Source organism: Sceloporus occidentalis, unplaced genomic scaffold (genome assembly GCF_023333645.1).
Source record: "Sceloporus occidentalis isolate IW3139 unplaced genomic scaffold, rSceOcc1.0.p SCAF_1, whole genome shotgun sequence".
Taxonomy (NCBI): Eukaryota; Metazoa; Chordata; class Lepidosauria; order Squamata; family Phrynosomatidae; genus Sceloporus; species Sceloporus occidentalis.
The window spans coordinates 164,538,925-164,556,291 of record NW_028316981.1 but is presented as its reverse complement, the minus strand read 5'-3'; the positions used below and the strand labels follow the sequence as shown (position 1 = coordinate 164,556,291).

At 43.4% G+C, this 17,367-nt stretch overlaps 2 protein-coding genes across 5 annotated transcripts in view; one reads left to right on the top strand and one right to left on the bottom strand.

Annotated features, from left to right (window-relative positions):
- LETMD1 (LETM1 domain containing 1) overlaps positions 1 to 12,873 on the top strand; it is a 32,158-nt gene extending 19,285 nt beyond the window's left edge. Inside the window, exons 10-11 of one of the 4 annotated variants that reach the window (XR_016271998.1) lie at positions 847 to 960; positions 12,775 to 12,873. The gene's annotated coding sequence lies outside the window, so the exon portion shown is untranslated. Of the gene's footprint in view, positions 1 to 846; positions 961 to 6,878; positions 7,297 to 7,598; positions 7,684 to 12,774 lie in introns of those variants that run through there. The other 3 variants (XR_016271996.1, XR_016271997.1, XR_016271999.1) reach the window with 3 other exon arrangements.
- Positions 797 to 17,367, bottom strand: part of CSRNP2 (cysteine and serine rich nuclear protein 2) — a 42,163-nt gene continuing 25,592 nt past the window's right edge. Inside the window, exons 2-5 of the mRNA XM_089480722.1 lie at positions 17,060 to 17,306; positions 15,336 to 15,595; positions 7,582 to 7,878; positions 797 to 6,163 (exon numbers count right to left, since the gene is read on the bottom strand). Of these exons, the coding sequence (XP_089336848.1) occupies positions 5,264 to 6,163; positions 7,582 to 7,878; positions 15,336 to 15,595; positions 17,060 to 17,210 (1,608 nt within the window). The 5' untranslated portion in view covers positions 17,211 to 17,306 and the 3' untranslated portion in view covers positions 797 to 5,263. The remainder of the gene's footprint in view (positions 6,164 to 7,581; positions 7,879 to 15,335; positions 15,596 to 17,059; positions 17,307 to 17,367) is intronic.

Genomic DNA, 17,367 nt, shown 5'->3' with positions numbered 1-17,367 from the left:
ATCACAGTGTAGCCTACAATATCTTGTTTCTTGTGACAAGGGCTTAACAGTTTTTCTGCCTATTACAGTGAAGGAAAGTGATTGGCTCCCATCTTTTATGATTTTGCAGAATCAGTCATAAATTATACAGAAGAGTAAGCTATAGCTCTTGTGAACAACTTTCCTCTTGTGTTTCACTGTTAAAATAGAACTGACTCTTGTTGTGTGCCTTCAAGTTGTTTCTGATGTACAACAATCCTGTAATAAGGTTTTCCTTGACTCTCCTCTAAGGCTGAGGGGGTGTCATTGGCCAGCTGGGCGATTTGAACCCTGGTCTAGAGTTGTAGTCCAACATTCAAACTACTACACCAAGCTGGTTCTCAGAATGGTCTCTACTTGCTATAATGTGGTAAGTTAGCTCTCCAGTTTGCAAACAATGGCCTTAGAAAGCAATTACTGGTAGTTATTGACCATGGGATGGGTGTTTTTAGATCTGTGATCATGCTCAGATTGGAAACAAACTTGAATTTCTCACCTCTTCACGGTCCACTTCAGTCATGCGGTAACATTTGTATGCACGTTGGTTATAATGAAATTTCTGTCCAACTTTGAAATTGTGCTTACTAGACCTGGTTAATATAATATGATTAAGCATAGTGTATCATATGTTGAGCTACTAAACAGCAATACATGGAAAGGGCAAGAGAACTAGTACCATGCTCTCAAATGAGAGGCTACATGTACACTGGGTCGCAAATGGACAGAATAGTGCTGCATCAAACCACACCACACTTACCAGAGTCCAGAAGCTACTTGGTGCAAGTTGAAGCATTTATTTTTACACTTAAATATCCTCTTTAAATACAGCTTATCACAATGAAAAGAACATAAAATGCAAAACAAAATGTAGAGGACCTGACAAGCTTTGGATTCACATTGAAAATGCCACCTGTATACCAACCATGAAATGCAGAGCAGAAAGTAAGTTATAAAGTTATCAGAGTCACAAGTTACTGACATAGAGGGCAAGGCTTGTACCAAGTGTATCAGACCAGAGCTTACTTAATAAGGACTATCTTTCAAACAAGCAGTAAAAGGACTGCTTTCATGTAAACAGTTCAGTAGCACCAAGATGGAGGGAGAGAGGTGAAGAGAATGGATGTGTTTCATTATGCTAATATTGGTACCACATATCTGTAACAGATTGTTTAAAGGCCTGGTATGAAGAGGAAAATATACTTCATTACATCAGAGAACATTCTTTAAACAAAAGGTTGCAAAGTCAGATCTCTTCTTTCCTAAAACAGGATTTAGAGACCAGATTTGGTAATTTCACTGACACTCCCAGGTTTGTTTTTCATACTGGTTGAAATTTTCTTTATAAGTCTATCATATTTGCACAACCAATTTACCTACTCTTTTCATTAAAGGTAAAGCACTGCTTTAATTTTCCAAGGTCATAGCTTGGAAGATCAGCAGTTAGGCCTTGCTGGCTCATGGAGATTATTGTGGCATAGAGCCAGCATAGCAGTTAGCAGTTCACATGCTACTGGAGTCCTGCCTGTTATCTACTGGGTGAGAATACAAATGTTACCATTGAACTTTTAACATCCCATTCTTGTCATCCTTTGCCTCTTGGAATGTTAGTCAAGGGAATTCCTTCCCCAGGTTCAAAAAAGAATTCTTACATTTAAGTATGAAGATACCTCCATCCATAGCAAGTATATTCTAGCAAACCAACTCAATATTGGGACATGGTCAAGAAGAAGAGCAACAGTTAAGCACTGAACAGAGGGAGGTTCTGAATCTGTCAGATCCAAAAGAGTAAACTCTCATTTAAATCTCTCAGAGTTGATCACAGTCAATATCCCCTCTCCCAACCCCAAAAGAAAAAAGAAACCTCATCTGCAGCGCATGGAATTAAAGGCAGCAAAAATGAAGAAGGTGGAAGGTCAAGCCTCAGCCGCTCATATACCTCAGGTGTCCATGGCTTCTAGTTCGATGTTCAACTGGAAGCACAGAAGCATTCCAAGAAAAAGGCAGGTGCTTTTTATTCTGCAACATATCTCAACAAGAACAGGAAATTGCTGGCAAATAGCAGAGACCCTTTAGTTGTCAACTGTGTAAGAGAGGCAGGCAGCTGTGGAGACTGGATGCCCACAGTACTCTTAAAATTTTCTAAGAGAGCACCTTTGGCCCTTTTACCTAAGGATCTACTTTAAGTGAAAAGGCAGCATATTCCCACTTCTTTTCCTTCTGAACTCAAGCACACCGGACATGTCCCGCTCCTGAGAGGGTCACATCTGGAAATGCCTACCTTTGAGAATAAAACCAGCATTTTATAGCACCTTTGTATTGTGTAAACAATATTATAAAATGGGGAAGGATTCTAATGTCACCAATTCCCTAACCCAAGACTAGCCTATGGGAAGAGACACATAAAATAAAAATCCAAACCTTAGCAGCAGAACTACCAGCAGCAAGGTGGTAGTGACAGCATATTCTGGCATTTCTATCATGGCCCTTTGCTTCTGCAAGGCAGTAAATGAGACTATGATAGATAATTTAAGGCAGTCCTCGGGTACTTGAGGTCCTCTCCCTAGTTTTAAAGTCACTACAGAAAGACAATGCCTGCTGTTTGCCCATACTAGTGACACTGTTCTAAACCATTCACTGCAGCAGCTGGTGGTGGTGGTGGTGAGAAAGCAAAGTACTTGTCAATGAGGAAAACACAGGAGACTTGGGTGTGTCATACATGCTAAGAATTTGTTGGGAATAAAATGAAAATCAAGGGAGGAAATTTAAGCAACTGAAGCCTTTGTATAATTAAATACAATATTTAGTCATCCCATCAGCACTGAGCCTTTCATGGGTTGCAAAACACCAATCTGAAGACTTTTCTCTAGCCACCATTTCCAGGAAAGTCCCTGTGGCTCACTTTATGTCTCTGGGAACTAGGACCATTTCAGAAGCGTATGTTTTCTACACCTCTATTATAGAGATGGATGCAGAGTGAGTTAGCTGTTGATAGCACAACTTTGTTCTCTTTATTTCCAAGTATCTTTATGATAAAGATAATTCTTGTCAATCTCCTTTCACTGTGATTAGCATTTGAGGCTGACACACATCCACAAGAACCAGCTCCTAGAAATTCTTGGAGGCGAGGGGATTCCAATTGTGATGAGGCAAAAGCATGGAACAAAAACTACCAGCATAATTTAGCTTAAAGCTGTTATTGCCAGTAAATTGAGCCTCAGGAGAGACATTTCAAACTTTTAGAATGGGAAGACAACGAAAGCTGAGAAACCACCAAGTGATGGTTCATGGGTTGTAGGGCCATTCTAGAGGGTCAGACTGGGATCTAAGGAGGAATGATTCAGTTCAAGGGTACAAGGTTCCCTAACCTCACCTAGAAAGTTCAAGTTCATCTAATCAACTTTCCATTCACAAAGAAGCTGCATTCTGCAGAGAAACACACATGACACATACGATTATGCATGTTAACTCCTACCTAGAGGTAATTGATGATGGAAGAATGCTTCACACCAGGAGTGGTTAAGTACAGCAGCCTTTTACTACGTACAGAATTTTTTAAGGACTGACAGGAAAAATAGCCAGAAGGATGTAGGTCTGTAGAAGTCTGGGGGAAAAAAATCTAAATAAGGAAAAGCCAGGCCACTGTCTTACTCAGCCCTGGTCTACAAAGATCCATCACAGAAAACTCACTGTGATTGTCCAACTCAAGCTAGGAGAATGTGTAATGAGGGGAAGGCAATATTAACCTAATATTTACTATAAAAGAAAGGAGGATGCCCAAATTACTGGAAGAAAAAGTGCCTTTGTTATAATGGAGGGTAGAAAATATCCCTAAGACAAAGGGGCTGAATGGAAGTTCCAAGGACATCCCCCTACTCTTCCTTTGCATTCCTGGACTAATAGGAGCAATTCACTGCACACCTCTTTGGGATGGAGGTCACAGCAGATACATACAACACAGGAGTCCCTTCCACTACCATCCTATTGCACGTTTGCTGGTCCCTTTATTCTTGCAACCTGACAGGCTGCAGCTTCATTGCATATACTCCTCTTGCCTTTCAAATTCATCCAGAGTGCTTGCATTTGGAGCTGTCTCCAAATTACTTGTGTAACTAGAAAGGAACATCTTGAAACAGTTGACGGGAAGAACATAACTCATAAAATCACAGGGCAGATGAAGAAGTACTTTGTCTATTAAAAACCTCAATTTCTCTAAAAAGATTTACACCTCCCCTGGGAATATCAACCCAACACCACCCTGGTTCAATCACTGTTCACAGAACCAGACCCCAGAAGAGCAATTAAAATCACAGAGGCAAGACCCAGCTCAGAAAATGACACTGATGTGTCAAGTTTAGGGTCATGGGACACAAGATGCCCCAGTAAACATTCAGCACGTTTTTTTTTTTAAAAAAAAGCAAACACACAAACATTTAAACTGATTATCTCACCAATTCCCATTAAGGACATATAAGATGGAGTGTCAGCCTGTTTGGATAAAGCTATTGGTAAGGGGAGGAGACTTCAGGGTGAAAATGGTTCTATACGACAGCTGCATGCCAAACTGTAGATGTAACCAGTTGTGATCAAAGTTAATTCATACTGAATTTTAAAAATATATATATGTATGGATTTTCCAGAGAAAGAAGGGTAGCAAAGTTCACATAAATAGAGAGTTGGTAGAGCCTAAGCTGTGTTAACTGGTCAGAGCAGTTCAAGCAAAGTCACAGTTACTGAGAAGATGCAGCACTGAAGGTGACAGAATGATACAGATGGCAGCAGCTTTGCCAGGATGAGCAACTGGATGGAGAGAAAGAGACAGAGAAATTCCACTGCACATGATGTCATCTAGCAGTAACAGTGTCTTCTGCTCCCCTCCTCACCCCACCCATCAAGCACTGAGGCAGCTTTGCTCTATTGCTTCCATGAGCCATATTCACAGTTGGTCCTTCCAGGATGCAGGTAAGGTGTCTTTCGCCAGGCAGTCCAGTTGTCTATGGTCCAGCTGCTTCTGTACCCAGAGGCCTTCCAATCTGCAGAGGAAGGGACTCTCTTACCTTGTGACAGCCATAAGTGCTTGTTTTAGTTCATTTTGTACTGAGCCTGTAATACAGTGGTCTCCCTTTCTCTCCCCGCCCTCCCACCTGCCCCATATTAAATAATCCCCAGTGGCTATGGCCTTTAGACAAAATTGCCATCAATAAATAGACATCATCAAGATGTAAGAGCTGTGATGGGTTGGGATGTGTCACACAGTCAGAGCAGGGGGTCCCAGAGAGGATTCCTCAGGAGATGAATTAAGCTCACAGGCTCTCTCTGGAGGTTGCCCAACACTCTGGGGCCGCAAACTGTCCTGTGACACGTTTGTATGGAACGTCAGGCTTGGTGGAGGAACTTCAGAGGGGCTGTCAGATGAAAGAGGCTCCAGAGGTAGAGGAGCAGGTTTCCCTGTTTCTGCCCTGCCGGAAGCTGCGGCTCTGCCACAAGGCACCAGTGAGGTCATGGGGACAGAATACACATTCAGGTCCTTCTCATCTGTGTAACGAGAGGGCATCTCTGAGTCTTCAACACTGCTCTCTCCCTTCACCCCCAGCACCGACCTTTGGTCGACCTGATAGTACACAACAGGCCCATTGTTCAAATAGGGCTGGTCACCCTCAGCTGAGCTTGCCTGATCCGAGCTGTCCGTAAAGCACAGCACAGAAGAACCTGGAGGCAGCTGGGCTTGGATGAGGATGGGCGTAGCCAGGCTGGGGCATATTCCCTCGGGGACCGCCAGGGGCTCTTCCAAAATGCACACGCCAAGGCTCTCCATGCTGGAGCCACTGCTAGAGTCTTCCTCAGCTTTCAGCCGCTCCAACTCCTCCGCTGTCTGAAGGTGCATGACTGCCGTCTCATTCTCTGCCATGAACTCCTGGAAATCCTGTGTCTCTGGGGCCTGGGTTCCCAGCCAGTCGCTGCTGGAGCTATGAGGACTCTCTTCCTCTAGAGTTTGGGCTCGGCTCACCTGCCGTTTGTTCTCCAGCTCTAGTTTCATAATGGTGTGTAGGTAGTGAGTCCGCACCCGGATGGGATTGAATTCAATTCGCCCTGCCATGTTCCCACAGCCATCTCTGGAACAGCCACATGGGAAGGACATTCGGTCCACCTGGGTGGGGAAGCAAGGGACAGTGAAATGGTGCCGACGCAAGAGCACTGGGGAAGTGGAAGATGAAAGCCTTAGCCCGGGCAAAAAAAAAGAAAAAGAAAGAAAGAAAGAAAGAGAAAGTGAGAGAGAGAGAGAAAGAGAGAAGAAGCAAAAAGAATCACTGCACTGTGTCAGACGGAAGATGCCAAATTCATGCAAGCTGCTATTTATAAGCAACAGGCTACTTGGCCCACAACCAGCCCATAGCCCTCACTGATCCCTCCGGAGTTTCCTCAAATTACCTCATCACTCTTTCATTCATTCCCCAAATGTGTGGCCTGCCTTATCTTCCTAATTCTGTGTATTATTTTTTAAAGATGTGCCATCTGGCATGTTACAAAAAATCAAAAATTGTACTTCTAGCACCAGGTGGGGAAGGCAAAAGAAGACTTCTCCAATGGGAAAGCGATCAGGGATTCCCCACCAGAGCTGCACATTTATAATGCAAAAAAGGGGTGGGGAGAGAAAGGATGCTTGCTGGGGGGACAAGTCAATGAAGATGTGTCATGCAGCCACTCAGATAGCATTGAAGGGTTATGGTCAAGAACTGTTCAGACAGTGCAAGCGAGGAATCTGGTACTTAACAATAAATTTGGCATCCTAAGAATTTCTGCTCTTATTACAGCATTCATGTTACACTGGTACAGATTTTTAAATTATTATTTGTTCATTACAGATGGTGCCCAGTAGAGGGAAGCACCAGGACAGCAGATTCCCCCCTGAATTAGTAGGACATTATTCGCTCTGTTAGGGACAGTCCTTCTTCCACAATAATGAGAATTCCTTTCATGATCACTGAGCTTCTTCCTGCTCTTATTATCATAATGAGTTGTTTCACCTTCCTGCCAGTCTGCTCCCTGCAATTCATCCCCAAGCAGATCTAACTACCACCTTTCCTTTTGGGAAAAAGCAGGGTCTTTGCACTTCAGCCTGTGTGGCTGTGAACTATGGGCACAAGGACAGCCTATGCCAAGCCAAAGCACTTTCAGTATATTAAGTTAGGAAATCAGGGATATCAGCAGATGACAGCCACAAGGCAGACTGAGTTCCTTGAGACTAAAACACAGGTTGAAGCCAGCAGAAGAGTCCCCCACCCTTCAATACCGAAAGGGGCAGACAGAGAGGAATTTTAAAACCTTTTTAAAAATCTTTTAAAACTGTGTTTGATATTTTAACAATCTGTTTTAATATTGCAGTAATTTAGTTCCATTTTTACCATTTTTGTATGTTTTAATTGTACTTTTTTTTAATATCGTAAGCCGCCCTGAGTCCCAATTTTGGGAGAAGGGCAGGATATAAATAAATATAGTTAACAATAATAACAAGACATAGACAACATGGCATAGTTCAGGCCAAAGCCTAGCGGGTTCCCCACTGACCTGGCATTTAATTCCAGCTTGGCTACAGGCACAGACTTCAGGATCACAGTATAATCGGCAGTCACAGCCACATTCTTCCCGGGAGAGGCGGATGGCACGGAGCTCTTGTTTCTCCTCTGCATCAATGCGATGAACGCCAGAGGCCCGAAGGAGGGCACGGCGCCGCTTGGTAGGCAGCGGCTGCAAGAAGAAGTAGTCATCCACCTCCACGTTCTCTACATCAATGTCATCATCGGAGACATCTTCAAGGGTCAAGCCATCCGCCTCCTCAGACTCCACGGTGCCATTCTTTGTCAGCTTTGAGAGAATAGAGAGAGAAGACACACAAACATGTTTGCAAAATTATAATCTTGTAACATTCAATTTATGAAATAAAGAAAAAAGTATAGTGATTTACATGTGATGCAAGCTGCAGCAACAACTAGGTATCCTCAGCAGCACTGACTGTCCTCCCATCTTCTACACAGGCACAGGAAGAACTTGGAGGATAACCCAGCAGTACATTTATTCCTCACATTTATGCATATGATGCATGAGGACAAGATCTAGTACCCAGCACAAATTGAGAATTTTAGGCTTAAACCTCCCCTCCCCAATAAATAAATAAATATCCTAGCAGTTATGTTCTGCAGGAGAGTCAAGAAATACAGACAGTACAGTGGCCCTTCCATATCAGTGGGCGTCAGATCTGCTAATGTGACTGCCTGCAGATCGCCATGGCCTATACTATTCAATGCAGTTATATGAACATGTGCATGCTGAAGTGTGCACATTCATATAGCTGCCATTGAATAATATGTGGTTCATTTGTCCGTGTTTTTTGCTATCCGTGGCAGGGGATGGCTGGAACTGAACCCCCACTGATACAGAGGGTCCACTGCATCTGGCAGAGCCTTGGCTGACAATACAACAGTTAAGGGATGGGACTTCAGATTCCTGATAAGCCTGTTAATTTTGCTACAGCAACTTTCCTCCCTTAGCCTAATCACTCATCTATTTCAGCTCTAGGACTTTCTTCCTTTCTTATTTTACCTCTCATGATTTCTTAAAACAGTATATTCTGGATGCTTTGAAGATGTAAACTACAATTATGGAAGATAATTGAATCTTGTTTGTATTATTTGGGTTAGTGCAAAGTAGATGTGAATTATTTTTTTGTGGGGAAAGGGCAGCTTGAGCAGAACACTATAAAAGATAATGCAATAAGACAGATCCTAGCCTTTCCGAGACATGGGGGATATTCTTTGGTTTGTTGATACCCCACTTCCCACACAGGTCAAAGACACAGCTCAAATGACACTTTAGAAAATAATCTGTCTGTCCTCAGGGTCTGTTTCATGCACAACATAGCAACAAAATAGGGTTTGTCAGCAGATGTACCCCTATCAAAAAGCTAGTGATTCCTAGCTTCCTAACTGAACAATACTCAGGATTGTGGACATGTCCTGTGGGAGAAAGGACACAGCTTAGCGGTCAAGGACATGCTTGGCTCTCTATCCCTGGCATCTGAAACTGTGAAAGTCATTTCCATGTCTATGGAGACAATGTTGGGCAAGGTGAATCATGCTGGCGGTTCCCAGATGCTTGTCAGCTCCACACATGCATCCACTGCTTTCTCCTCTCCAGACCAGACTGGTGTGTTGTGTGTTTCTTCCAAAGAATAAGGCAGAAGAGTAATTAGATACTTTTAATGTTTCACCTTAGAGTTATTATTAGTGGTGGTTAACTCTGGAAGATCTAGATTCCAGACTAAATTTCAACCTTTTAGAGGCTCTCTATAATAATAAATAAAATAATATTTTTTTTATTTCTATCCCGCTTTTTGCCAGGCAATCAAAGCGGCGTACAACAGGTTAAAATACATCCATATATACATAATACCCCCCTTAAGACAAGATTAAACAATGTAAGATCAAAAACTACATATTAAAACTGACTAAGCTAAATAAAAATCATCATGGGCAGAGTTCACTGGATGGGAAGTCTTATTTGTGGCTGAGCATTTGCCACCGGGAAGGCTTGCCAGAAGAGATCCGGGAAGGCTTGCCAGAAGAGATCCATCTTAATGGCTTTTTTAAAGCTCTCTAGATTGGTAATTTGACGGATCTCATCCGGCAGGCCATTCCATAAGTTGGGAGTGGCTGCAGAGAATGTCCTCTGGGAGGTCGCCGTCAACCTGGTCTTTAAGGGCTGTAATAAATTCCTCCCAGAGGACCTGAGTGTACGGGGCAGATTATATAGAAGCAGGCAATCCCTTAGATAGGTTGGGCCCAAGCCATGTAGGGCTTTAAAGGTGATAACCAACACCTTGTACTGTGCCCAGAAACTGATAGGCAGCCAGTGGAGTGACTTCAATATTGGTGTTATATGGTCACTCCTTGCTGTTCCTGTGACCAACCTGTCTGCCATATTCTGTACTAACTGGAGTTTCCGGACTGGGCACAAGGGTAGCCCCATGTAGAGCGCATTGCAAAAATCAAGTCTTGAGGTTACCAGTGCATCTACTACAGTTTCGAGGTCACCCTGTTCCAGGAAAGGGCGCAGCTAGCATATCAGCCGAAGCTGAAAACAGGCGCTCTTGACTGTCGCGTTCACCTGATTCCTCATCTGAAGCAACGGGTCAAGAAGCACCCCCAGACTGCAAACACAGTCCTTTGAAGGGAGTGTGAGCCCCTCTAGGACTGGAGGTTGCAGCCTAATCCCTGGTTTGGGGGCCCCTACCGTAAGTACCTCCAATTTGTTTGGATTTAACTTGAGCTTGTTTTCCCTCATCCAATCCATTACTGCCTGAAGACACTGGTTGAGGGGAGAGATGCCATCTGTCGTTGTCGCTGATGACTGGGACATGGAGAAATATATTTGGGTGTCATCACCATATTGATAACACCCAGCCCCATATCCACGGATGATTTCTCCCAGCGGCTTCATACAGATGTTAAATAGCATCGGGGACAGTATGGCGCCTTGAGGGACACCACAATTAAGCTCTGTTTTTGAAGAGCGACTGTCCCCGAGCATCACCCTCTGGAACCTGCCCGAGAGGAAGGAGTGGAACCACTGCAAAGCAGTACCTCCAATTCCTAACTCTCTCAGGCGTTCCAGAAGGATATCGTGATCTACTGTATCAAATGCCGCTGAGAGGTCCAGCAACACCAACAGGGTCACGCTCCCTCTGTCGATGGCTAGACGAAGGTCATCAGTTAAGGCGACCATGGCAGTCTCCACCCCATACCCGGTCCTGAAGCCTGTTTGAAATGGATCAAGAAAATTGGCTTCATCCAAGACTGCTTGGAGCTGAAGAGCAACTGCTCTCTCGATCACCTTGCTCAGAAATGGCAGATGAGAAACAGGCCTATAATTTTTCATCTCCAGGGGGTCCAGGGAGGGTTTTTTCAAGAGCGGTCTAACGATCCCTTCTTTCAAAGTGGATGGTATATGACCCTCCCAAGGGAAGCATTGATGATAACGTCTAAGAAGTGCCATCAATGCCTCACCCCCCTGGACAGCCAGCCATGATGGGCAGGGATCAAGAGAGCATGTTGTCTTTTTTACCTTTCCAAGGACCTTGTCCACGTCATCAGTACTCACAAGCTCAAACTGATCCAGTTTAATCTCATAAACGGGTTTACTGGACACCTCAGTAGTTGGTTTTGCTTCAACATTGGCATCCAAATGGGCTCTTATCTGAGAGATTTTGTCTGCAAAGTAGTTGTTAAAAGCGTCACAGCACGCCGTTGTTGGGTTAAGTAGAGGGTTCTGGGTAGATGGCATCACCGTCAGTTCCCTCACCACCCTGGCCTACACAGTCCTTCTTGGCAAAACTGGAAATGACTAGAAGGGGTATCATGCTCCTGGATATGTGATATTCCTCAGTTCAACCCAATATTGGGATGATGAGCTGCAAAACAGCCTTAGTTGCATAATTAGTACCCCTGATTTATATAGCTTGTTTCACTAAACCAAAGTGTGGGCCACCTCATTTTTGAGGAGAAACATGCCCTCCCTTAAAGCACAATGCTCCATATTTTTTGCCCTCTCTTTTGGAGAGTGGGATGGGGATGGGGGAGGCTGTAGAAAAAAATCTTGGTGGGTGTATGCCTCCTCCCCTTGATTTTTTTATTGCGCCTTCATCATATGCTGAACTTTACAATGCACTGCAAGCAAAAATAATAAGTCCCTTCCTAGACGAGTTTATAATCTGTCATTTAAATAGGATATGAGTTCTAAACAATGAGCAACAATACACATATAGGCGTTTCAGCTTCTGAGACAATAAAGAGAACAAAATTTTCACATTATATTACAGCAGGACACAAAAATATAACAGTTTTTCAGAATCCTCAAGAATATTGATGCTCGCTTTTCAGGAAAAAATGTTTACAGCCCTCATATTTCCCAGAGCAAACATTGAAGTTATCGCATGTCAAGTAAAGTGAAGGACTGGAGGGTAATTTTATTAAAAAGAGAGAGGGGGGGGGATTATCCATGCCCTTTTTGTTTTATGAACTTGTTCAGAAAAGCCATTCAAAACCTGCACATTTCTGAAGCATCGGAGGTACTCTAAAGCAGCACTTCTCAGGGTATCTGATTCCCTCCCCCACAATGTGCAAGGGACAGGCACCATATTTGAATCCATTGCCTATGCATGCTTCTTTCTTCCTGAAAACCCGTGAGGGACTAGCACCTTGTCTGGGAGCCACCACTTTGAGTAGCACTGCTCTACTGAAAATATCCTTGTATACTCAAGGGATGAGTTTAAAGCAGGGGTTCCCAACCTTATATGTCCACACTTCCAGGGGGCATGAAATGGAATTTCAGGGGATGTGACGAAGGATGGCTTGTGACTTTGAGCGACAAGTAATCACTCATTTGTTTCTGAATATATTAGAATCTAATTGCTCAATTTAGATTTGCATTTTATGCACTGATTTAAAAGCTTATTTTTTAAAAGTTCAATTTGTTCACTTGTATTGTTGAATGTGTTTCAATTTGTGGCTCAACTAGATTTCTTCATCTTCAAATGCGATATTACTTTTGTAGGGGGTGAAAACATTAATCAAACATTTCCTAGAGGTGTGGGGCATAGAAAAGGTTGAAAACCATTGGTTTAAAGAGTGACCTGGGGGGGGGGGGGGAGAGAAACCAGGGGGACAATGCATAAGCAGCTTAACTGATATTTTTTTTCTCCACTAGCCCAGCCCTCCTCATTCCCTCAGACTGGTGCACATTTTCACAGCCAATAGTAATGTCAATGGCACAGACAGCTGGGAGCACAAACAAAGCAAATGGGAGCTATTTCATCAGTCCAACCCCAGGATTACAGAGCAACCATTCCTCAGAGACATGATGCAACCGAGCCTCACTGCAAGAGTGATTGAGGTCATAGCAACACGACTCACATGATAACTCCACTCTCCATTTCCTTGCAGCTGCAAGAACCAGCATGTTGCAATCTGAGGGAGTTTGAATTCGGTAAAACCCAGAATCCCTCCTAAATACTTGGATCACTAGATGCCTTAAGGCAAGCCATTATGTTGCCATGAAACTAAATACATACACCACTTGGCAGGTTTCTGGAGAAAATGGAGATGCTAGCGACACACAAAATGGATGATATACACTATAGTTCACTCTACTGGCCTTGTGGAAAGAACACCCATTCTCCCATGGGCAAACAGAGCGTGACCTCAAGGACATGAAAAGCAAAGCAGAAGTGATGGCATGCACTGTCCTGTATCCTCTTCTGAAATTGGTTGTTTATATAGATCACAAATTATTTTGCTTCAAAAATGCACAATTTAGAAGACATTCACAAGTCTAGTAGATCAAGCAGAAATGAACCCACAAACATTTGGGTTGGCTAATTATTCCTGCTTAAGTCCCTTCCATAATTTTAACAAGAGATGGGCAACTTGTAACCCTCTAGATCAGTGGTTCTCAACCTTGGGTCCTCCAGGCATTTTAGACTTCAGATCCCAGAATCCCTGCTCATTTGGGCAAGCTGGCTGAGACTTCTGGGAGTTGAAGTCCAAAACATTAGGAGAGCCAAAGGTTGAGAACCACAGCTCTAGATGTTGATGCAGTGTCCATCAACACCCAACAACATGCCAAAGGTGAAGGATGACATGAATTTCAGTCCAACAATAGTCAAGATGGGCACAACGAAGTGCCCACTCCTACCAAAATCTTCAAAATGCAGCCCACACATTTGTATCTCTCTTTGTGCCATCCGTGAAACACATATTGGTAGATAGCTAGGTCTCCAAACAGATGCATCCCTGGGTGCCCTTCATATAAGCTTCTATTCTGTGGTGGCCCATTCAAATAAGTCCTGGCCCACAGAAAACTAGCGTATGAAGGCAAAGAATTCTTGCCTAGTCCCTTTCTCCCTGATATACCGATTTTCTATGGAAGGATTTGTTTTTGTTTTTTAAATGGCAAAGCAATTAATCATGTGAACTCCCCACCTACACCCTGGAGTAGTCTCAGATTTGCCTTCTCATCTACCATGAGAAGTAGGCCATGGCGAAGGCATCAGTTGCAAGACTACAGAATGGGTATTTGTCTCTTTTGCTAAGCTGGTTGTCATGGCAGCAAGAGACTGATTGGAAATGCTAGATTTTTAGACAGAAGCATCCAGTCTGCTAAGGGAAGCCCAGTTGCTAGGCAACTCATGGGACACACAGACCAGACAGCCAGGAGGCAAGATAACGCAGAAGGCAGGGACAAGAATCTTGCTTCTGGCAGGGAGGCTGACCCAGAGTCTTCCACTGCAGACTCCTGAACCTTCTCATGAATTGGCTTGACAGAAAACAGATAGCCAGAGCCAAATCCGGTGCCAGGTCGCTGGAGGAAAATTGGTGAGAATCATTAGCAAATCCCTCCACTCTCTAATGCTAAGGTGCCTCCATTGCAGGAATGTGGGGAATCCTTCTGCTTCTACCAGGAAAGCAAAGTGGCTCTTTGCCAAACCCCAGTGGGAAAGACCTTGTAAACACAGGTTCTTTCCACACCAGAAAAAAATTACTGACGGTTATGTGGTTTCATAAATGCATTAGCAACCATGTCTAGTTGTGGTCCTGACGCATGTGACAGGCTGTGAATATTCCAATAATTTCAAGGATGGAAGGGGAAAAAAAAGATGGAATTTTGCTTGGAGCACAAACATAGGTTTTAAGCAGAGGGAACCAGAAATGTAAATTTGGGACACCACATCTCATTAATTTAGGATGGAGTATAACAGAATATTAAGAATTCTGCCTATAAGGAAAAACGATATAGGATCAGCAGTATGGGATATTGTTTTGAATGCTGGACTAAGACTCTGAGAAACTAAGGTTCAAATCTTCACCCTGCCATGGGACCTGGGAGACTGGGTGAGTCATTATCTTTCAGCCTTGGAGGAAGGCAATGACAAACCTCCTCTGAACAAAGAACACAAAAAGCCCTATGCCAGGGTCACCGTAACTCAAAGGTGACTTGAAGGCACATAACACCAACACCAAGGTCTCCTGCTGCACCTTCCACAGGTAGGTCTTGGGAAAAGTGACTAACTGCTTTCACTAAGATTACAAGTTAGAAAAGAGAATCAGACATATAACACGTGACTGTACTGCTTTAGCCATCCATGTGCCAAAGCATACAAAGAGCACTAGCCAAAAATAAAAATACCCCCCCCCCAAAAAAAAAAATAACAGAATCTTTTTTAAGTCAACTGTAGAGGCTGCTAGGTTCTACTCTTTGCCAAATCATACCTTCATTTTCTTGGCATGCAGCTTCTCTTCTTTCAAGTGTTCTCGAAGGATCTCCCGGTGATTGACTTCTTGTTCCTGGGCAAACTCACCAAGGGTGTACCTGCGGACAGAGTTGTGGCGCTGAGCCATGCCTAAGGAGCTGCCTCCTTGGCTGGGCACGCTGGTGAATCCCTGACGCCTTGCAAAATAGTACACCGTCACTTGATCAAAGCGCACGTTCTTCCTGCGCAACTGTTTCTGCCTTTTCAAGATGGAGGTTGCTGAGGTGCAAGAAAGCAGAAAACAGACATTGAGTGAAAGAGCTAAAAAGGAAATGAAGCTACATTTACATTCACCCATATATTTCCCCCATTCCCGTTCCTAGGTTACTCAAAGGTCTATAAAGCCACAATTGTGGCTTGAGCAATAGACCATTCCCTCTATTATGGTGTTCCTCCAAGCAGTCTGCACTGATTCACCTGCTATTTCATTCTCAAGCAATGTAAAGAACTAAGGCATATACACAGTTTATGAGGGTGGCCACGGATTTGGAGGAATCAACACTGCAGAGCCTGTCAGACATTCAACTTTTTGTGCCTGCCTTTTTCAGAGAAATATCAGCAGTAGTGGGTAAGTTGTTTTTCAGGGATCTAGTTATCAAGATTTCCCCCTAACCACTCCTGAATTTCCCAATGTATTGCCACAATGAATTGTGACAGATTTTAAGAACACAGGTTTATAAGGAGCAGCATATTTCATACAACTAATATGAAAGGATTCTGTCATTTTAAATGGTTGCTTTTATTCACAGCACCTTTGAACAGATAACAAGCTATAACAGGATTTATTAATTCAGTTATGCTCCTATTTCATGTCCTATAGCTACTAGTGTCCAGTTCTTACCCTTACAGAAACCTCCTGTATCTTCTCTTACAATTCAACTTCTTTCAAATCCCAGAATGTGCCTGCCCACAAAAACATGGTATGAAACACCCCCCCCCCCAGTGAATTTGAGAAAATAATTCAAGCAGCAGATGTGAGGATATTATTTTACACCCATTAGCAATTAATTTCACACAGAGGCTACCATAACTATCATCCTGTTTGACAGATAAGCACATGCAACTTGTGCTGGGTTATATGAAATTCTGGGATGGCTTATCAGTTCTTTACAATACTTAATAGTGAGCAAACAAGAAGAAAAATGTCAGTCAGGGTGTTGCAGGGAATACAACTCTATAGGAAATGCCATAGAATACATAACAATTGTGGAAGGCACATATGGGAAAAGCCAGCACCCTAGATACATATCCCCTTAGCATCAAAGTGTGAAAGAACTTTTAGGCATTCCTAGGTGTTCTCAGAAGCACCCACACCCTGAGATCCAACCAGTGTAGCTGAAGGCTTCAAGTTTTATTTGGTAATGTGAATAATATGACTGGAGTTGAAAGCGTGGAGAACACTACTTTGAAAACCTGCTCCTGGTTGACAACAAGAGAAGCAATTACTCAGCTCTCCAAATCCACCAGTGCTAGTGCACTTTAGAATGCTTATTAAATTCTCATGGTAAACTATTATGTCTGATTAAACACTGAAGTACAGTACAAATGCTGGAGTACCACTTCTACAGCTAACTTCTGTGGTAAGACCAATAGTTTTTTGTGAAACAGTGGCAAACTAAGACTCTGGGTAAGGTGTGTCACATATTCTAAAGAATGACAAGCCCTGTAACCCACACAACTTACGTATGAAGCCAGTGGAGCTGGGAGGATTGACACTGTCACAGCTGTCTGCACTGTCGCTGTTGGAGATCTCATCATCAGAGTTGGAGATGGGCGAACCCACATCCACATCATCAAACTTTCGTTTGAGGCTAACACTTGTGATTGCATCCATTTGTCTCTGGCTCGCATGGAGAGCCAAAGAGCAGAAAGAAGACTAGTGTCAACAGAAGATCTCCAACCCCAGGCCAACTGTTGAGGTGACCAGTACCTGGAAATGGACAATAAGGTGGAGAAGGAATCATCAGGAACTCACTCATGCCATGCAACTG